Below are 23,327 nucleotides of genomic sequence, written 5' to 3' on the forward strand. Positions count from 1 at the left end.
GATACTGTTCTGGGGCCACCAGGTGACAGCGGACGGCTGTTACACTGGCCCCGGTGTCACGAAGGGCTTCGGCCTGGTGTCCATTGATGCTCACCCATTGGCTGTACTTCTGGGTGTTAGCGGGTAGGGGGACCCGCGGGACCATGTCTGTCCCCCCTAAGCAGGCTAGAGTCATGGCGGCTGGCTCCCACTCTTGATGCTCTTGTTCGTACTCTTCCTGTTCCTCGGAGATCTGTTCTTCCCCTAGGGCTGCAGCGGCCACTTGGCGGGGTCTTGGGCTCTGGTACTGCGGGCAGTTTGGGTCGTTCGCATAGTGGCCGACTCGTTGACATCGGTGACACGTGACATTGGCTCTGTACCCCGGTCGCGCTGGGGTGCTGCCCCGGTTGGCCGGGGGGGTGGTGTTGGTAGCGGGGGCGACCGGGGCGTTGTCTCTTCCTCGCCCTTGGCCCCCTCCTCCTCCTCTGGGTCGGTGCTGACCATTGTTGTTCCGGTTCTGTTCGTAGGACCCATTCCGGCCCACTCTGGTGATCTCCCACCGGTCAGCTTCGGCTGCGAGCTGCCGGGGATCCGTTAACTTGCTGTCGAGGAGGTGTTGGCGGAGTTCAATGAAGCAATTGTTCGACAGATGCTCCCATACCATCAGGTTAAATAGTTGCTCGTAGGTCGTGACGTTGCTTCCTCGGATCCAGCCCTCGAAGGCTCGGCTAAAGTATGTTACATAGTCCACCCAAGTTGTACCCGGGATGCGGGTGCAGTCTCGGAACCTCTGACGGTACATCTCGGGTGTGAGACCATAGCGGGTGAGGAGGGCCGCTTTCATATGGTCGTAGGAGGTCATCTGGTGGTCCGGGAGCTGTAGTAGGGTGTCGCGGCCCTCATTGAGGAATCTTCCCCAGAGACCGGCTCCCCAGTCGCTTCTATCGATCCGGTGTGCAGTCATAGCGATTTCATAGGCTTTAAACCATTGCTGGATGTCGTCCTCTCTGAAGTATTCCCGGACAACATCCTTGGGGATGTGTACCTTTTTGTCTGTGGCCCCTGAGGTGGGGGGTCGCTCGGGTACCCCTGCTTCTTTATTCTGCTTGCGTAGGTTGATCTCGGCTAGGTTTCGTTCGTGTTCGTACGCTAGTTTTTTTTCCTCGAGCTCCCTTTGTCTCTGTTTCTCCTCTCTTTCTTCTCGGAGACGCAGGTGCTCTAAGTTGATTTTTTGTTCGGCCAACTTAAGTTCAACGTCCATTTTAAGTCGGGCCATTTCTAGTTCGTGTAGTCGGGTCCTTTCTCTTTCCTGTATCTCGCCTTGCGAGAGACCCGTTCTTTGCCCTTCCGGGGCCGTGGTCGTTTTTTCTACGGTGCTTTGATCAGGGGTTCCGGCAGCCCCGGTTTCTGCCCAAGATTCTAGGGCATGCTTAAAATCGTCCTTGGTACTCAGTCCGGTGGTAGCGATACCCAGTTCGATGCAGAATTGTTTAAGTTCACGATGGTTGTACTCCTCCAATTTCTCCATTTGGAATTTCTCGGTTGATCCGCTCTCTTTCGTGGTCATTGTGACTTCGTCGTGGGGTGAGCTACTCTCTGTACGTTTATGCGGTGATTCGGATCGCGCCGCTGGCCACCAATGTTAGACGGACCGGGAGGGTCGGCCGAGGTTACGGGGAGAGGTCTCCAGGGAGAGCCGTCTCCAACGACTGTACAGATAAGTAACTTCCCCCCCACAGACGGACACCACACCAGGTTGAAGGTTAACGAGACTTTATATGCAATTCTTAGGTTACGATGATGGATACAAGGAGGTCTGGACTCAGGGGTCCCCTCGGTTCTAGTCTCTGGTTTAGGAAAGGGGTAGCGGGACAGTCTTAGTTACCAATGAGTACAAAATAGCTCTCCATCCTCGAGCTCGGCGTTCTAGATGATCGGGCCGTGGAGGAGCCAAGCAGGTCCCGAGATGGATGAAGGAAGGACGACGGTCCGCGGCGGAGCCTGCAGGTCCCGGTAGAAGGTGACGGTTACAACGGTCCGCGGCCACGCCAGCAGATCCCGACGACGATGAAGGATGAAGGTTACGACGGCTGTGGCAGCGCCAACAGGCAGGACGATGGTGCACAGGACAGAGCTATGGCAGCGCCAGTAGTCCGTCTAGGATGAGTTCCTCTTTACGTCTCTCGACTCCAAGATACAACTGCCTTCCTGCTCTGGAGCTGCCCCAGTTATAGGGCTGGTGTTCTTTGATGTCCGGACCCTCGCACTTGGAGGTCGGGAGGTCCGGGATGAGGGAGTCCAGACACCCAGCAGGGGAGTGGAGCCAGCGCCCGGGGAGGCGATGGGCGAGCGGCACTTGGCGGGGGAGAGCCATCGACACCTCTTTCTCCCATTGACTTGCCAAGTAGCCCGCTCACCTCCTGGGTGGATGGTGGTGCCGGGATGTCTGAGGCCTGGCCAGGCCCAGGGTTGAGGTCGATCGGGGGCCGGGCGGCCTCGTGGTGGAGTGTCCAAGATGGCGCCCAGGATGGCGCGCAGGCCGGCAGTGGATCGGGCCCACGAGGTCGACATGTTCAAGGGTAGGGGTCCCTGAGGGGACGGAGGACGTGTAATGGTGGTGTGTGGTACCTGTGTGACCGGGCTCGGGCCTGGTTGGACCGGGGGAGAGCGGCCCTTCATGTGGCCTGTCCAACATTGGAGTAACTGCTACTCAGTACTTGTGACTGTGGTAAATGTGTTCCCTGTGTAAGTTCCTTTTATGCATGTAAAGGTCCTCAGATCCTGGAGAAGTGAATCAAGGATTGTTGCTTTCTGGCAGAGACTTTGCTTTCTCCACACTGAAGTATGACTTATGTGCACAAATTGTTAAATAACAGGAGTTATACGAGCGAAACACTCGATGCATTGCTGCTTTCTTCTAGAAATATAGCGAAATCCAATGGTCTTTACCATCTTAGCACTCTCAGGTAGCTTTCCACTCAATTACGAGGTATTTTGAAACATCTAGAACCCTGGCTAAAACTAGGGGGAGGGGAATTCAAGCTGCCTTTGTCAGTGGTTGAAAATCTGAGAACTAACTACAGTGTAGAAATACAAATAACACATTCCAAAACATGAATAAGGTGTAATACAAAAGAAATAACACTGCAGAGACATATTGCGAAAAGGTTGTAATACCTTCACATGTGCAATCCTGTAATGACAACCAAGAGCCAGCTCCAGACCACCTCCAAGAGCGATCCCTTCAATCGCAGCAACTACAGGTTTCTCACTCTCCTCCACCATCGCATTTACGTCCTCCAAGCTCATTCTTTTTTCGTCGCTATTTGGATTCGTTTTTGAAAATGTTCGAATGTCAGCTCCTAAAGAAAAGAAAGGTAAAATAGAAACTTTACTTATGACTGCTTACTGCTAGTATCTTAGATGTTTTTTGCCACGGTACTTCAAGCACGATATTAACCCCTTCCCTGTGCATGATGTAACCACGCCGTCATGAGCCAAGGGCGGTGTGTGCTCATGACAGCGTGGTTCCATCATGCTGCGGCCGCTTCGCCCACGCGGAACTGATTCCCCACCTGTGCGGGCGAATTAGTGGGTGGGCGGGATTGTGACAGAACTACGCCGTCATGAGCACAGCTGGCCCATGACTCATGTCGCGTGGTTTCTCACCCTCCAACCCCTCCCAGCGCCGCGGCGGAATTAGCGCAGCGGCCAAGGAGTTAATACCTTTTCTGAGGATCAATAACACCTTTACTAAGAGCAACCCTATGCATGATCACCATAATGAATTCAGGATAATTGATAAAATAGCAAACCATCATCGCCCTGATTGGACAGTATCAATAGTTTCCTTCAAACGAGATTCTGCTGTTTTTTTTGTCCAATAAACAAAAATGCTGACACACATTTAGGGATATAATAATAACGACCTGCTGAAACTTAACTCACGAAATTTGACTTTAGAGTAATTATGAATATTCTGGCCGACAGAGCCAACTCCTTTGTGCCACATGGTGAAGGCAACCAGCGATCACGTCCTATGGTTAAAATCAGCTCTCCCAACCGTCCATGGAATAAAATCACTAACTGGAGAATTCAGAACTTACGAAGATGATGCCAAACACGAAAGACGAGTTTGAAAATAAAATAATACATGTGTACTACTAAAAATAACAAAGTATCTTGTAACACATGGGATTAACCGAAACTGGGAGCAAAAACCGAGAAGAAAGTCCCTTTATCTCACTTTCGTGTCTTTCATGGCCCTTCCTCACTGAGTGAGGAAAGCGCGACTTTACCCAAAGATTTTATTATGTGGTTAACAGAAGCTCTCATGAATGTTGCTGTCGTGCTAGATACAGAGGTACGCCTCGGGTCTCTCACAGTCATCAAGGCATTGACGAAGAGTAAACAAGTAGCTGCCCTCAGGGTGATAACCATCTCCCATAAAAACACAGTGGTCCAGGCTACTTTATGTTTAGCTGACACCTGATATACATGTATTATGCGTTAATTACATAAATGAAAGTAAAGACAGTCCTCCCAGAGTGGACTGTGGAACTCCCTTACAGAACTCTCAGGCTGCTCTGACAAAGGTACTGCAAATACTTACATCAGGAAAGAGAACACAATCACAAATGTAACAGAGGGACCGGCTACTAACAAGCGGTCTTTGAGCTGCCAGTGGTAAAGAACGGTTTGTCCAAGCTGCACATCACACATGTTAAATCAATTGTTGCTATAACTGTACCTGATATCTTTCTGGCAATGGAGTTCTGGGTGGTACTACTTTAGTATTAATTAAGGCAACAGAAGAAGGTGATCATGGCCCACTTAGTCCATGTTTAAATACACCATGACATTCGAAGAATGACTCTGAACTTAAAATGATTGAAGGTACAGTAAAGCAGCGCTTTAATCAGCAGTTATTGATAGATCCGCTAGCAACCGAAAGGCTGCCAACAGGAACCATCTGAACCGGATGTAGTTTATTCGGAACTTATCAGTTATATCCTCCTCCATTAAGAGCCGTGTCTAGTGTCGGACTACAGTGCTATTCTGGGGACTGTATTACATTACCAGGAGGCGCAGACCTGCTTTTACTGAAAACACGCACTTCATAAAGGTCAACCAAGAAAACAACTGACGTGCTACTGTTTGCTACAGAATGTAGGAAAGCAAAAGAAAATCTATTATGTCAAACTAAAATTGCTTCTGGAGAGGCCATGGGCATACAGTTGATGCATCGTATGGGGCCTACTCTCTTATCATTTATCTCCCTCTGATGGACCTTTCTTATTGACACTGAGGGGAGAAAGAGTTAGCATTTAATTACCATAATTTAATAGTGAAACACATTTAGCTACCCAATAAGGACCAGCAATCCGCAATAGTTAAGAAGGTTTATTGCAAGTTAACAATCAAGTTCAAGCACTCAACTCTTACCACCAAACTATAAAGATACAGAATAACAGCATAGCTCAACCTCCAGAAGAAATTGAGGCGGTAAACAAAAAGTTTAGTAACAGCATTACAAAAGAGTAGTACAAGAATTTGATGTTCAGAGAAGAATCTTAGGTTTTCTCATCTACGCATTAGTAAATTAAATCTCCTAAATCACAGTACAAGCTAAGAGTATGGTTTTTAGAATCCTAAATAATCTTAATAATCAGAGAATTTCCGTAAAGGCAATTAGAACAAAGCAAGGAACAATTAAGTATTAAGGTGTCAGCATTTCGGAAGCTCACTCAAGAGTCTTCTAGGGTCAGGGATAAGTGTTAGCCTAAGCCACACTCATCAAAGAATCAAAAGGAAGCATAGAGGTCTAAACCTCTCAGAGTCAAAAGGAAAATGTGCCAAAGGGTCAGGAGAAGTTCTGAAAGCGTTTTGAACAGATGGTGTGAACACTAAGTTATAAACACACAAGAGTCTCTTGGCCAACACCTTCTATTCTCACGTTGCAGATTGACACATTGCAGAGAATCCCACACTGGAAATGAAAACATCATCTTCACACCCACAGGCCAGGGTGCAACATTGCTGAATAGACCTTTCAGTTAACGCTATGGTTCTACATGTTCTTTCGTCAAGGTCTTATCAGGCTCTCGTCTTCTAATACTAGTAAAATAATGTATCTATTATCAAGCTAACAATGCCTTTGAATATTTGAAAGAAACGTAGTGTAAGCAGACAAAGGTAAAAACAATAGTTTATGTAGCAAGCCGGCATACTGAAGACAACTTAAAAGCTTAACCCAATGGTTCACATTTAATATGCGGTTGCACATTTAAACACCAACTAATATAAGTTTCTAGTACATTAGATTCTTATTACATGAGGCATACAGTAGATTCTTAAATACATACGTTTATAAGTATGTCTAAGGACTTTACTTTAAAAAAAAACATGAACCATAAGTTCAAACTTTACCTAAGCAAATTTGCTTTAATATAAATTATAGTTCATAACGTGAGGATGTTTTTAGTTTCTTCTCAAACATCTAAGTAGTAAATGTCATTCAATGTATTAAGGCACACATCAGGCAAGTTGAATTCATTTTACAATGAGTACATGTCTACAGAGCAAGGATGGTTAATAAATAGTTCATTCACTACTGTTATGGCACGCTGTTATGTTCTCCTCAAGGCAGAAAGCAGTAGAGACTAGGTTTGAGGAAATACCTCCTTTAATAGGTAGCAGGTAACCGAGAACCCAGCAAGCCCCAGCAACTTCCAACAGGGTTAGAACGCCTACATACAAGTATCGTCAGCTGGATTCAGACCAGCCGCCTGAAACTTAACTCTGACAGGACAGAGGTCCTCATCCTTGGATCCACTTCCTCTGCCTGGGACGACTCTTGGTGGCCAGCCATCCTGGGAGCCACACCCACGCCCACCGCCCACGCACGCAACCTGGGGTTCATCCTCGACTCATCGCTCTCAATTAACCAGCAAGTCAACGCCGTCTCCTCCTCCTGCTTCAACACCCTCCGCATGCTCCACAAGATCTACAGATGGATCCCCACCGGATCCAGAAGGATGGTCACACAGGCCCTCGTCAGCAGAAGACTGGACTACGGCAACGCCCTCTATGCAGGGGCCACAATCAAACTCCAGAAGAGGCTCCAACACATACAAAATACCTCTGCACGCCTCATCCTCGACATACCCCGCCACACCCACATCACTGCCCAACTGAAAGACCTGCACTGGCTCCCAGTCAAGAAGAGGATCACCTTCAAGCTCCTCACCTATGCCCACAAAGCACTACACAACGCTCGACCAGCATACCTCAACAAGCATCTCACCTTCTACACCCCGAACCGCCAGCTTCGCTCCGCCGACCTCACCCTCGTCTCACGCATCCACAGGACATCCACCGGCGGTAGATCCTTCTCCTACCTCACGGGCAAGACATGGAACACCCTCCCCTCACAGCTGCGACAGACCCAGACCTGCTGACCTTCAGAAGACTTCTCAAGACCTAGCTGTTCGACCGGTAGCTGCACCCCCACCCCTGCTCAGCATCTTGAGACCCTCACTGGTGATTAGTGCACTCTACAAATGATTGATTGATTGATTGATATCTTAGCAACCACTGGAAATTCTACTACTGAAGTATCAGCCATGAGAAGAAGAGAATTATAATGCAATACATCCCACAACATATATACAAAAGGAAATACACAATGTCCCCCTTTAATCCCCCCAAGATGACATACGTAGGCTATAAACATATAACAAGGGACAACGGTTCCTGTGGACTATGTGTTTGATGCTTGATAAAAAAGAATGCCCAATGGGAGTCCACTGGCCTTATCCAGGTGTTCTATATCATAAAGTTATGATTTATTTATTTTTTACACATATTGAGATTGATGTTTTATGGACATATGATCACAGGTTACATGATTTTTCATGTTTTGAGTACTTGAAACAATCATTAGCATACATTTTTGTTTTTAAATGCGGTTCATGCTTATGTGTACTGTATGATAGTAAACATAATGTTATATCATTTGAAGAGTTATATCCCTATACATTCAATTGTTGTTTCTCTTGATGAAGCATAACTATATTCCAAATCATATATTATTCCTGTTTTTGTGAAATTGTTCAGTTCCTTAATTCAGTAACCGTGCCTCGTAAATATGAACTGTATACGACAACCTAAACTGGTATATTTTTTGGCATGGCATTTTCTTTTAAAACCAAATCCCCCCTGACCCTCCCACCCATCATCAGGTCCTGATGAGACCCCCCAATTGCCCTTAGGGTCGAAACGTCGCTGACACATACTACAAATGAACCACATTTTTAGCCTTTTAGCATTGTACTAGAGGACTGATTCCCTATCTAACATATTGAATTGTGATCGTTTGAAATATATAGAAATCTTTTTTACCACTCACTAGCACTCCCCCTCTTTTATAAGGTTATATTTCACTTGAGACACTAAGAACTTTTTTGTTTGCCTTTTCTGTTAAAGGTATCAATTCACTAAAAGTGTGTTTTGACAATTCTACTAAGTGTATAGTTCTGATTCCTTTCCCGACATTCACCTCCCACACAAGTATATGCCATTGGGCGTTCTATTTATCAAGCATCAAACACATAGTCCACAGGAACCGTTGTTCCTTGGTATATGAAAGATACCCTGGTTCCATGTGAGGGAAGGGGAACACTTGTTTCGGATACATATAGTCAATAAACAGTCATTAAGAAGCAGAATAGCCTTTTGGATCCGTCGTGGTCTCAACGCAGTACAGCCCTATAATGCATTAGTATCTAAAGCCATACCACTATCTCCTGAATTTCGGACCTAGCGGCCACCGACCCAGATTCCACCTCTGCCGGGTGAAATCAGGCTACTCTGTTCAGATTCCAAATTTTGTAATTGCTTGTCTTAAGAGCATTTTTAAACTGCTTGATCACTTTTACAGGATTACTGAACTTGGAAAATGTATTCCTCTTTCTATGAGATTTGATTTTAACCCAGTTTCCAACCAGCACAATAATTATTTTTATCGCTTTCTGTACATCATACAAACTCTTCCTTTTTACTCATCTTCTCTTTCTCCCTCTCTCTCTAGCCTTCTGTATTACCAACCTGACCATCCACTACCATATGTTTCTTATTCGCCCACAACGGAACCACTCCACCATTATGAAGATTATCCCTGAACAGTTTCAATGGAGTAATACCTGTTGACGAGTGTGGTGTTAGCCGATATTCACCCACTTTCCTCCCAAGTTCATTCTCCCAATTGCCTTTACCCACAACTGCTTGTTGCAAACTTTCCTTTAGCAATTTTATACATCTTTCAACCACTTCATTACTCTTGGGATGATAAAGTGATCCTTTTTATGCTCTATACTTCTTATCCTTAGGAACTCCTCCACACCCCCTAGCGTGAGCTACACACCTTTGTCCTTGAGAAGGGTTGAAGGAAAACATTCCCTCTCAAATAGTCCCATCCTTGTCACCAAATGTTCAGTTCTCCTCAAGGCCAAAAGCAATAGTGACTAGGCATGAGGAAATCATTAATTTAATAGGTAGCAGGTAATTGAGATCCCAGCCAGCCACAGCAACCACCTACAGACAACAAGGTTAAGAACACCTTTATACACAAGTACATCCTAGCAACCTCTGGGCATTCTACTACTGAAGTCATTGCCAGTGCACAGGATACCATACACACCTTATGAAGAAGTTTACGAATTCTACAGTAAATCCACTTTTAAAAAAAATGTCGTTAAACGACACAAGAAATGTGCTAAGTGCACGTTCATATCATTTATCTGTTATGAAATGTTGGCGTATCTGTGAAGGATGGGCAAATTTGCGCTGCACCACTGACGTGGCTAGAGCCATCTAGAAATTCATGATGAGAGATACAAGGGGCACACACTTTGATAATTCCTTATGTAGTCACTAAGTGCAATCTAGCTCAGTTGTTCAGAAATGTTGATGATCACTGTCATGAGGAATTGACGCTGTTATTGACTTCTCAAAATCCCATAACAATGCTGTAATCTGTTGTGCATACTGTGTGTTGTGTTCTAGTGTTTGACGCCAGCGGCGCCAAACATGCGTAGCGTAAGACCACGTGACCCCTGCTAATAAATAGGGTCCTGCCACGGACGTACGCCAGTTGGCGGCGACGTGCGGACCAGTAAAGCATAACTACTGTGTCTGAATCTTTATTGCCTGCCGAGCAGGCTGCCACGCGTTAGGCCTCTACAGCGCCTAACTGTACCGGTGAACAGCGTACCTGGCAGTGGTCCTGATAAGTCCCCCGACACAACAGCTGGCAACGAGGGTGGGCGTGCCCTCGCTGTGTGTGTCGCACCTTCCTCGTCGGGGCGGCCGCGAGCTCAGTCATACGCTCGCGGTGCTCGTGCCCCGAGGTTCCGCCTGCTGAGCGGCTGCGTGATCGTCAACCCAGCTGGAAGCCCTGCTTCGGCATCTATGCTCGACGGTGAGCCGCGCTGCCCCGCGACCTCACATAACCCAGGAGGTCGCACGCACGCGTGCTGTAATTCCTGCAGGGAGGGGCGCTCTGAGCCCCAGAAACGAGCGGAGGACTTGCGGGCCTTCCCGCTGTGGACAAGGCGCTGGAAGAAGCGTCGCTCGAGCGCCAGGCCATGCCCCCTCGTTACCACGGCCACGCCCCCTTTCCATTGCGTGTGCCGCGAGGGGGAAAGCAAACAGGCAAAAGTCTTCCCCCAGGCCATAGAAACACACTGCCACGAGTGCTGGGCCCGGAGAAAACCGGATACTAGCAGAGGAGCAAGCAGATGGTGTGCCAACCCCTAATCACTGCAAGGAGGCACAGACATCACCTACACAGCCCAGCAGCACAAGACAGAACAAGCCAACAACAAGAAAGAGCAGGGAGCACCCCTACAGCTGCACCCCACGGAAAGAGCCCACAACATAGTGCTTTGAGAGCCAGGGACTCCTCATCCAGGGTGCCACAGGCCTCCAAGCTCACAGACCTCCGCACATAAACAAGCAGTGGCACAACCAACGGGCAGGCTAGCCAAGGGAGCAGAGAACAGTTTCCCCGGTCACAGCTACACTCATCAGAGCACATGGTTGAAACATGGCCAATATACCCCGAATTAAACAGTTTATCGTGGAAGGATCTCCATCATCACTGGCCCCGAAGTGGAAGGACTGGGTAGACCGCCTCATGATATTCTTTGAGGCAACCAAAGTGCACAAAGATCAAAAACATGCCATGGTCCTTCACCTAGGAGGAAAAGATGTCCACAATATAGCCAAAACATTAGTGGAGGTACCCCCAAAAAATCACATCTCGCTCATCAATGCCCTGAATGCTCACTTCGAGCCCATGGCCAACCAGGACTATGAGAAATTCATATTCCGACAGGCAAGACAATTACCGGAGGAATCGCTGGACACGTTCCACGCCAGGTTGAAGAACTTAGCGTCAACCTGCACCGCACCCAAACCGACAGACCACGCACGCATCCTGGGCTTCATCCTGGACTCCTCCCTCTCCATGACCAGACAAGTCAACGCCGTCTCCTCGTCATGCTTCAACATCCTGCGCATGCTACGGAAGATCTTCCGGTGGATCCCCACGGAGACCATGAAGACGGTCACCCAGGCCCTCGTCACCAGCCGACTGGACTACGGCAACGCCCTCTACGCCGGAACCACCGCCAAGCTCCAGAAGAGACTCCAGCGGATCCAGAACACCTCAGGCAGACTCATCCTCAACATCCCACGACACAGCCACATCTTCGGACATCTGAGAAACCTGCATTGGCTCCCCGTCAACAAAAGAATCACCTTCCGTCTCCTCACCCACGCACACAAAGCCCTACACGATCAAGGCCCGAGCTACCTCAACAACCGCATCAACTTCTACGCTCCCAAATGCCATCTTCGATCAGCCAGTCACGCCCTCGCCGCCGTCCCCCGCATCCGAAGAACGACAACAGGAGGAAGGTCCTTCTCCTACCTGGCCGCCAAGACCTGGAACTCCCTCCCGACCGACCTGCGCCTGACCCAAGACCACCTCTCCTTCAGGGAGAAGCTCAAGACCTGGCTGTTCGAGCAGTAGCAGTACCCCCCCCCCCCTCCCAAGCGCCTTGAGACCCTCCGGGTAAGTAGTGCGCTCTACAAATGTCTTGATTGATTGATTGATTGATTCGCCGACCCCACGGAGGAAATACGAGGTCAAATCATCCAGGGCTGTGCCTCCGCCAAACTCAGGCAACGCATTCTTGAAGAATCGGGCAAACCACTAGCGGGCATTTTGACTCTAGGACGCACAAAAGAGCTGTCGAAGGCCCGAGCCGCCCACATGAAAGCGGCGCTCCAGGCGCCGGTCAAAGCTGAGTCGGTCAACAAAGTAACAGGGAGATCCCTGACAAAATGGAACGAGAAAGGTACATGAAACACCGCGGGAACCACGGCAAAGGCATGTGGATATTGCGGGGGACAGCCCCATAACAACGGAATGCCCTGCCAGAGGGAAGCGGTGCTCTGGATGTGGGCGCCTCAGCCACTTCGAGAAGGTCTGTCGCTCTAAGAAGTTTCGAAAACCCCGACAGGTGGTAAACACCATGCCAGAAGGAGATCCCAGTCAGAGTGACATGGATGATGACGAGGAGGAGGAGAGAACGATGCACAGAGAGCACTTGATTGGCACCGCCGCCAGTAGAGCCCGGCGGCTGCCCCAGTGTGGCGTCCGGGTAGGTGCGCAAGAAGTCATGGCCGTGATAGACACGGGAGCAACCATCAACCTCATGGCTTCCTCTTTGCATCAGACACTGGATCCACCACCAATACTTTGCCCCTCTGCCATCACCGTGTTCGCATATGGACAAGACACACCCCTCAGGATTCGAGGAAAGTTCAAAACATCCATCTCGCACGGGGGCAAGTCCATCACCACCAACGTTTTCATCTCAGAGGATGGGTAAGGCATGCTGCTAGGATGCCGAGCAGCAGATGACCTGGGCGTCGTCACATTCGCCTTTGGGGTACACAAAGAGTCCATCCAGCAACTGATAGCGGAATTTGCTGACGAATTCAAGGGAATCAGGAGATTCACAGGAAAGCAAGTACATCTACACATTGATCCGACCGTTCAGCCCGTGGCCCTGAGACATTGCTGCATTGCATTTCACCTAAGTCCCTCTGTCGAAGAAGAACTCAAGAAGCTGGAGGCAGCTGGAATAATAGAAAAGGTGACTGGCCCCGTGGGTGTCACCCATAGTGGTCACGAGGAAGCCCAAGCAGCCGGGAGCAGTGAAGATCTGCGTCGATATGCGGCTTCCCAACGCCGCCATCAAGCGAGAACGCCACATAACGCCCACCATTGACGACCTCATAGGGGAAATGGCCGGAGCCTGCTGGTTCGCCAAACTAGACTTGCGGTCCGGTTACCACCAACTGGTACTTGATGAGGAGTCACGCAACATCACGACGTTCTCGACACACGTAGGACTCCGCCGATACACTCGCCTCAGTTTTGGAGTGTCCAGTGCAGCCGAAGTATTTCAAAACGTCATACAAGAGCTCATTGCCGACATACCCGGCGTGGTCAACGTCAGTGATGACATCATGATCCATGCCCGGACAATTCCTGAGCACAACAACAGACTAACCTAGGTATTCCGAAGACTGCGAGAGGCCGGCCTCACACTGCACAGGGAGAAGTGCGAGTTCCTGAAACGGAAGCTACAATTCTTTGGATACACATTCTCAGTCGAGGGAGTCAACCCAGATCCGGATAAGGTGAAAGACATCAAGGAAGCGGCGCCCCCCACCACCGTCCAAGATGTCCGAAGCTTCCTCGGAATGGTCAATTACTGTGTCAGGTTCATCCGCGATCTGGCCAACTAGACGCTACCACTACGAGAACTTACCTAAGATGCCACGCCTTGGCAATGGGGCCCGAGCAGGCCAAAGCTTTCCGAGCGATCAAAGAGGCCCTCTCCGATGCCACCACCTTGGCCTTCTTCGATCCCAGGAAGTTGACGCTAGTGGCGGTGGATGCAGGTCCCTTGGGACTTGGGGCTGTGCTAATGCAAAGACAGTGGGCTGATGAAGACTGGACCCCCGTGGCATTTGCGGGCGTGTCCCTCACGGAAACCGAACAAAGATACTCTCAGATCGAGAAGGAGGCAATAGCTATCCATTGGGGGTGCCGACATTTCCACTTATATGTGTGCGGACAGCCCTTCGTAGTCATCACCGATCACAAGCCGTTGGTCGCTCTATTTTCGGGGACCTCTACGAAGCCTCCACCACGCATTGAGAAATGGATGCTCCAACTCCAAGACTACAACTGCAAGGTGGAGTACCAGCCAGGATCCAGAAATCCGGTCGACTACCTCTCACGCCATCCGCGAGCGGCCACCCCGGATAGAGGCAGGATGCGGATGATACTGAAGCCTACGTGAAGTGCATCACCGCCAGATCCTGTCTGATGCCATTATCCCTGGAGGCCATCGCCACAGCCTCCCGAGAGGATGATTGCCTGCAAAGGGCCCGGACAGCCCTTCAGCGCGAGAACTGGCACAAGGCCAAGGAGGAATGGAAAGTATTGACCCCAGAGGCGCAACGTATAATGGTGAGCCTTCACCATGTCCGAGATGAACTTAATGAAGACGACACAGGGTGTCTGCTACGAGGGCACCGGCTGGTGATACCGTCCTCCCTGGCGGCTCAAGTGGTGCAACTGGCTCATGTAGGCCACCAAGGAATGGTCAAAACAAAATCCAGACTGCGCACCAAGGTCTGGTTCCCACTAATGGATGACCTAGTGGAAGCCGCAGTGAAAACCTGCGAGGCCTGTCAGGTGGCGGGGGAAGGACCGCGAGCAGCGCCCATTATAATGGAGCCTCGGCCACAATCCCCCTGGGAGTGCATCAGCTTGGATTTCGGCAGTCTTCCGGACGGTCGACACACCATGGTAGCCATTGATGACTACTCCAAGTATCCGGAGGTCGAAATAATCTCCACCACAAGCGCCAGTGAGGTGATACCCAAACTGGATAAAATTATAGCTGCGCATGGGCTGATGCATGAATTGAGGACGGACAATGGCCCTCCGTTTCAAGGACAAGAATTAGCCAGCTATCTCAGTGCATTGGGCTTCCAACACCGCCGGATAACTCCCCGATGGCCGCAAGCCAACGGCGAAGTGGAGCGATTAATGCGGGCCATCAACAAAGTCTTTCGGATCGCCCATGAGAAAGGACAGTCACTAGAAATGGCCATATTCACATTCCTGAGGAGCTATCGACAGACACCTCACACCACAACCGGTGTCGCTCCGGGACATGTTCTCATGGGAAGAGTAGTCTCTAACTCTATAACCCACCACCCCTGGTGGCTACCGAAGTCATCCAATGAGGGTCAGATTGAAACTCAACAGCGAAAAGCCTATGCCCAAGTCAGCCAGCGCCGGAGGTCCCAAGTGCCACAGATCGTCTGGGGGGACAGAGTTCTACTCAAGAATCGTTCCACCAGTGGGAAATTCCGTCTGCCCTATGAAACAAGTCCATGGACAGTAATCAATGTGAAGGGAACCCGAGTCATCGCAGCACGGGGCAGAGAAACCGTGACTCGCAACGTGTCTCACTTCAAGAAATACCTTGACGGAGGAGTTGCAGCCTTTTCCCCCGCCTCTCCCGCAATCCGGGAGTCCCGATGCCCAGAAGCAGGAACACCCCCATCACCACCACGAGGCTTGTCCCATGATGAGCTGGACTTGAGCACGGCTGGTGGAGACGGCCAGGGTCCGGATGGGCCTGAAGGTACCGGCCTAGACTGTGGCGAGAGTGATCCGGAGATTTCCAACAGTGGGACAGCATCACCGGCTGGGGGTGGCTGGACGCCGAGACGAGGGGCATCCCAGTATCAGCTGAGAAGAAACCCGGTGCCTTCCTGTTGTCTCCGAGATCATTTCACGTAAGACTGTTCTTGTGTGTGAGTTATGCCACGATGCCTGCCACCCTCGTTAGTGTGGAACTGAAAGACTGGAATTGACTGTTTGAGCGAAATTTATTTTGTGTCCATTATTGTTTTCTTTGTGTTTGGGGTGGAATGTTGTGTTCTAGTGTTTGAAGCCAGTGGCCCCAAACATAAGACCACGTGACCCCTGCTAATAAATAGGGTCCTGCCACGGACGTACGCCAGTTGGCGGCGACGTGCAGACCAGTAAAGCATAACTACTGTTTCTGAGTCTTTATTGCCTGCCGAGCAGGCTGCCACGCGTTAGGCCTCTACAGCGCCTAACTGAACCGGTGAATAGCGTACCTGGCAGTGGTCCGGATAAGTCCCCCGACACAACATTGTGCACACCTAACCAATGTTAAAGACACATGGTCAGGGTTTACCCTGTAAAATACATACTGACAAAAACGATGTGAGATGCCAATTAGTCCTTTTATGCTGCTATCACAGACAAATAAAAGTAGACTAGTCCAGAAAAGAGTACATATATTTTATCTTAAAGGTACCTGTTCTATCCTGAGCGGCAAATGCAACTTATGCAATGCAACACGCCCTGATAATGGTTTTTTTAATTTCGTAATAACATACCAGGCACAAATCAACAGTGGTTTAACATGCCTTAAGATATAGCATTCAGCATCAATTTCGGAACACATTCCATGGAAGAGCCACTACTAAACCAGCAAATCATAACATTATTACAGGGTGTACCACTAAGGCCCAATCAATCCATAAGCAATATACACCCCACCCACAAACAGCTCCAATCTATATCTAATAGTCAAGGCTTCAAGCCCAAATTATATGTTAGCTACTAACAACTCTCTTATACTGTCCTCTGTGCCATCATACACCACTTCACTAAGGCACCCACCTGTGGACCTTACCCATTGAGGTGCCAGCATCAAACCCATCACTAACACAGTCAATTCCAGTTCTACCTCCAGAGCTGAAGTTGGTTCGGAGTGTACCCTGTCCCAGAAAGGACAGACCACAACACACCCCCACACTGAGTCAGCAAAGGCTCCTTCTGAGTTACATATCCATAGGTAGGTTCCTTGACCAAACCCATATAAAAAGCTTGTGTACCTATTATAATGAAATGTGAGTGCCTGCTTTTTATTAAACATTCATAGCAGGAGTACTACTGGTACACGAGTTGGTGTTTTAGTGTTCAGCTTCGGAATCCTTTATTCCAGCATTTCTTTGTTTACTAATTTGGAGCTGCACTTCTCTTGGCCTTTTCCTGTATATCCGACTGTATGATAAATGACATAGTGAGTAAACTGTTATGCAGAAAACTCAGCACAAAGCTAAAACTCCAGTTAGTTCATCAACAGAATTTTGAACCCTGTGTCATAGATGATCCGTATTTGTTCCAGAATCCAATTCGGGTCATGCACTTGGCACTCAGACCTTCCGTCATCCTATCAGTAGTTTCCCTGTGGCTTTGACTACTGTCAATCATGAATGTCTAAGTCAGAGATTCTTGAAGTCCCTCAGGAACAGACGATTTAGTGGTCCCTGCTGCTGTTTCCATAACAAATACTGTTTATGGGATAAGGTTTTTAGCCTTGTGACCAGTGGATATAGCTTACAAAGATCTCCACCTGTTCAGCTACATAACATGGGTGATTCAGGAAAGAAGGATGTGTACTAAAAATCTGAGCACTCACCACAAATTCGTCAGATGTGAATGGGTTTTGCTTTCCCTGTATTCCATTATATTGTTGTTAAGTAAATCTCAGTAAATTAGTGATGTCAGAACACCAGTTAGAAAAAAATTGTTTAGGCCCGGAGTTTCACATGTTTAAGGATTACACAGGCTTTCCTGTTTCTTCATGGTGTTTAAGTAGGTTAAAAAGCAAATTAGGTTACGAGGACGGAGGAGAATGTTGAGAATCTAGATTATCTGGGTGGTGACCATACATGTATAAAGATTTCTTCTTGGTATTTAGGAGGGTTGTATGAAAGAAGCACGATTGGTTTTACCACGCAGCTGTGGCTTAAGTTGCAACTACCCCCATCCCCAACGACAAACGCCTCCCACCCATGCCCCCGCGCTGTGCCTTTAACTTCCCCAACCCCTTCCACTGCCCTAAAACCTACCCCCACCCCCAACACTAAAAACTACCCCAACTACCCATTCCCCTCCCACTGCCCTAAGGCCTAAAACCCTACACCCTAACTTACACTACCTGACCCCCCCACCCTGCGCTTTCTCTTAAAGTACCCCCAACCCCTTCCACTGCCCTAACACCTGGACTGACCCCTCCCAGCCCTTAAAAAAACAGCCCCACTTACCTCACCACATCATCTTCTTACTTCGGTCTTTCTACAGCTAGACCGCACACTGCCTTATGCACGTATATGCATAGTTAAGGCATAGACATGGTTAAGGCATGCATGGTATAGCTTGCGTAATCGGAACACTCATGGTTCAGACCACGGTGTTCCGACTGTTTCCCGCTTAGAAGGCATTATTAGGCCAATGGTGTTCTGTTTGGAAGGTTTGTGCTAAATTAGGGACCTAATGTAGCATGCCTCTCAGTGTCATTTTTAATATTTTGGGGGCCCCAAACAGGACATATTTGGGTACCTCTGTACGAAACACATTTGAAGTATATTACCCATTTTCTGCTAATTAAAGCTTGCATGATGCCAAACAATACTAAATTATATGTTAAACTTGAACAGGGTCGCACAAACTTTTGTAATGTAATCTAATTGCCCATTTATACCGCGCTACAATCGCTCCAGGGAGCATCTCGGCGCCAATGTGTGGTCAACCTGATGTCAAAGATTGCCATTACTGCTTGGAGTGACCAGAACCGGAATCACACTAATGCTCTGGCAGTTATGTCTGGAAGGTTGTAGATCCAGGTTTTTAATTGTTTACGGAATTCTGATTCCTTAGCCAGTGCTCTTAAGTGTGGGGGGAGTGCATTTCAGGCTTTTGCACCTAGTACCGCCAGGGATTTGCCCCCACAGGTTTTAAGTCTAAACCCTGGAACGGTCAATAGGTTGGCATTGGAGGATCGTGCTCGAGTTGGACAGTATCTTACAAATTTTTTTCTTAGGTATAAAGTGCCTAGGTCGTGGACAGCTCGAAAGGTAATTATCAGCACTTTGTACAGGACCCTTTTTGTTATGGGCAGCCAGTGTAGTACATTAAGTGCTTTGGTTGCTGAGGATTTTCTCGGCCATTTTAAGACCAGCCTTGCTGCCGCATGCTGTACCATCTGGAGTTTATGGGTAACCACCTTATTGGTACCAGCATACAGGCTGTTACAATAGTCAATGCGTGATGTAACTAATGCAACGGTAACTGTTTTCCTCGCATCAAAGGGCAGCAAGTCAAAGAACTTCCTGAGTCCCTTTATCACCCCAAAACAGGTGCCTGCCACTTTTGATGCCTGATGTTTAAAAGATAAGTCGGCGTCAAAGTGTACCCCAAGATTACGGGCTGAGGAGGTGGTGTGAGGCGGTATTTCTGCCTTCTCGGGCCACCATAGTCTGGGAATGAAATTCTTTTTAGGGCCTATAGGCATGATCTCGGTTTTGCCTGTGTTACATTTTAGATGGTTTCTCCGCATCCAATCAAAGGTGGCCGTTAGGCAACATTTGAGTTTTTCCTCCCAGACCTGGTTATCTTTATCCATTACCAGGATAAGTTGTGTATCGTCGGCATATGCTATTACATCTATGCCAAATGACGGTATCAGCTCTATCAGGGGTGCGGTGTAGACATTGAATAATGTCTCGCTCAAGCTGGAACCTTGAGGTACTCCCGTCGACAGTGGTTTCTCACTGGAACGGAAATCCCCCAAGGTCACCACTTGTCTCCTGTCACTTAGAAAGTTTCTTATCCACTCCAGGGCTGTGCCTGAGATGCCAGATGTTATTAGCCGGTCTACTAAGATAACATGTGAGACCGTGTCGAAGGCCGCCGACAGATCTAATAGTATCAGGACGGCCTTCTTTCCTTGGTCTAGGGCTGATCGGATAGTTTCAGTAGTGAACAGGAGAGCTGATTCCGTAGAATGTTGGGTCCTGAAACCTGCTTGGTTGGGGTGCCATGCTTCACTGTTTTCCAGGAAGCGAGTAAGCTGTTTGTTTACTATCGACTCTGTGATTATACACAGTGTCGGGAGGAGTGAAATAGGACGTACATTTGACAGTATAGTGGGGTCAGGGAGCTGTTTTTTTGCAAAGGTTTACTGCTGCTAATTTCCACTCTGAAGGGACATTGGCCATAGACAGTGAGTTATTAACGATGTCATTTATTTCTGGATTGACAATTTCTGCAATGAGATGTAGGAGTCCAATGGGTCATGGGTCAAATGGTGATCCCGATTTTGTTGCCAAGATGGCTCGCTTAGTCTCCTCCAGACTAATTGTGGTAAAGGCTGTAAACTGGGTTATCTCCTGTCTAGTGTTGTCATCCTCATTCCTTGAACCCAGTATAGGGACCTCAAAGTCTTTCGTCAGACCCTGAACCTTTTCTTCAAAGAAGTCTGCGATAGAGTCACAGAGTATTTGTGAGGACGGAATGTCCTGCATTAAACATTTAGGTTTATTAAAATCATTCACAATCTTAAAAATCGCTTTATGTTTGCTATTAGCTGTCTCTATTGCTGACGTAAAATACTTCGTTTTTGCCTGTTTGACTAGTGCGTGGTACTCTTTTTATATTTACCACGTTCTATACTGTGATAATTTTTCCGCCAGCTACGTTCAGCTCTACGTAGCTCCCCCTGTTTGTTTTTAAGTTCTCGGTCGAACCAAGGGGCGGATTTCTTCTTTTTCCCGGGTCTGGTTTTATTTCTTCCCTGTCCAGCCATACCTTTCAGTTCATTCATCCAAGCCCTAAAAGTATTTAGGTTTGGAGAATGAACTGGCCTTGGTCTACATTCTCTAGCCATTGTGGTTAGTTCTGGGTGGTTCATAATAGCTTTCCAGTCATCTTGCCTAACCAGGTTACGTTCTTCTGCATGTTTGTTCTTTCTATTAGTCTCTAGTGAGAACATAAAAGGTATTAATGCGTGATCCGTCCACGTTTGGGGTTTCGGGTGGTCTGTTTTTAAAATACCTAAATTAGTGGCAATGCAATCTATCGTATGTCCAGCCTCATGGGTGGCTTGGGTGTCACAAATTGTGAGACCCAGTACATCCATGATTTCCCTAAAGGAGGTAGTAGATGCTTCCATTGTGGACTCTAGGTGAATGTTTATGTCTCCCAACATGGTGAAATTAGAGTATCTAAGTATCAATGGACTTAACACCTCACCAGTACTCCCCAGAAAACCTGTGCATGATCCAGGATGGCGGTAAATCAATGCCCCTGTAAAGGAGAAGTTGTCATGAATGTTAAGACAGAAACCCATCCCTTCAGCATCTTTTAATTCATGGAGTGCTGTCACCGAACAGCCAAGTGTATCTCTATATATGATGGCCACTCCCCCCCCCCGTTGTTCATTTCCTCTGTCAACCCTTTGGATACCATATCCTAGAGGTAGGGCATGTACCAGATCGGGAGTACACCAAGGTTTAAGCCAGGTCTCTGTAATAAAGAGACAATCTAAGTTGTCATCGATTAGAAGATCCTGAATATGCTAGGCATGCTTTGGCAGAGATCTAGCATTGATTAAGCCTGCCTTTAGGGTATAATTAGGTGTTAATAGAGCGGAGACCTGAGACCACGTGAAAATACAGTGGCAGTCCTGACAACTCACCAGGCCTGTCCAATCTGAGGGATCGGATTTATGTAGGTCGCATCCGCAGTCCGATTTTAGGGCTAATAATTCCTGCCTGCTATAGCTCCCTTTATTAGTCCCAGCAGGGTTCCTAGCCCTGTGCCCGGCAAGTGTGCGGACGGGCGCAGACGGGCTGGACTCTGGCTTGACTCCGGAGCGAGTACGGCGCGTCCGCTGCGCGGAGTCATGGCTGTTTGTTTTTATACCGGTGACTCTCGCCCCCAAGGGAGGATAGCCCTACCCAAGATGGCCGCCGCAATAGTTCAGCCCGTGCCCCAGGTCGAAACAGCCCTAAAATCGGCTGGAACCTCTGGGGGAGGCAGCGCTAAGCAGGGCGAGTACAATCCAGTAATTAGATGGCAAGTGAGATTTAAAATAATGCCTTCACCCGAAATCGGTGAAGACACCAAGCGTCGCGCTAGAAGTGCGCGCTAGTGCAGGGGGGAGAGGACACAAAGGGCAAGTGCAAACAATAAGTTTAAAATAGCAGCAAGAGAAAAGTGTGACCGCCCGGCTCAAGCCTCAGGCGAAAATAGCAGTAATAATCGGTCTTGCTCTAGACCCCAAATATCCTTAAAATAACACAGCAAAAAAAATCGATTTCCCAGGGGGCCCTTTGGAAGGTTGGGGCCCACTTAGCCCATGCCTTAAAACACCACTGCTTCTTAAAAGATGCAAAGATTGTGCGTTAGAATTAAAAAATCTATGCCAATACAAGAGCATTAAAATAGAGACAATTGAACATCACTGGAAACAATTCCATCTGATTGTGAGACTTACAGTCTAATTTCATTATACAACAGTTATTATACAATCTTTGCTGGAATACTGGCTATAAGACTTGCTGGTCGGTCTGTTTGGATCAGAAAGGCTTCATTCCTGGTGGGCAATTAAGCAGTCTAGTACACAAGGACATTAGAGCATATACCTTCCTATGGTTTATTGTTCACTCGTAGCATTAATTACAGTGTAGCTTTAGACCAGGTGAACTGGGCCTACCTAGAGGCATATTAAAATAGTTTTATCCCTTTTAAGTTTGATACAATTAAAGCCTTCTTCGGTAAAGTCGCTGCCAGGATCGTGATAAGCAACTTTGTGGCCCATAAAGTTTTGCTAAAAAGACGAAAGTGGCAGGGATGCCCTCTCTCGGCCATTCTTTTCGACGTATTCATTGAACCATTAGCCAAGCAAATAAGGGCAGAGGAGGAAAGAGTCCCTTTTAAGTCTTAGGGGTTTAAGAAAAAGTTACACTTTATGCAGATGACTTAATAATTTACACAAGCCAACCTGAGAGAGTCATTCAGAGATTTGAACAACTGTTTGGTGCCTTTTCAGGGTATTCCATTAACCAAAACAATACTGAGCTTATGACCTGGAACAGGAGAACACTACCAGACTTGACAATAACTAGATGAGATACTTGGGTATTCACATTTTTCACTCTAGTGACTCAATCACAAAAGGAAACTTAAAAAGGGTAGCATCCGTTATAAAAAGATGTCTTTAAATTGTCTGAAAACGTTTTGCACCCCGCTATTCGAGAAGCCACGATCAGGCCACTAGCAGCGTTTGAAACCCATCTGTGAA

General features: G+C 48.0%; 1 protein-coding gene across 1 annotated transcript in view; it reads right to left on the reverse strand.

Moving 5' to 3' along the window:
- The window catches only part of EHHADH (enoyl-CoA hydratase and 3-hydroxyacyl CoA dehydrogenase), a 529,591-nt gene that overhangs the window by 358,270 nt on the left and 147,994 nt on the right, over positions 1-23,327 (reverse strand). The window contains exon 3 of the mRNA XM_086955432.1: positions 3,157-3,341. Coding sequence (XP_086811558.1) covers positions 3,157-3,341 — 185 coding nt within the window. The remainder of the gene's footprint in view (positions 1-3,156; positions 3,342-23,327) is intronic.

This window comes from Lissotriton vulgaris, chromosome 2_1, assembly GCF_964263255.1.
Source record: "Lissotriton vulgaris chromosome 2_1, aLisVul1.2, whole genome shotgun sequence".
In the NCBI taxonomy this organism is placed as follows: domain Eukaryota; kingdom Metazoa; phylum Chordata; class Amphibia; order Caudata; family Salamandridae; genus Lissotriton; species Lissotriton vulgaris.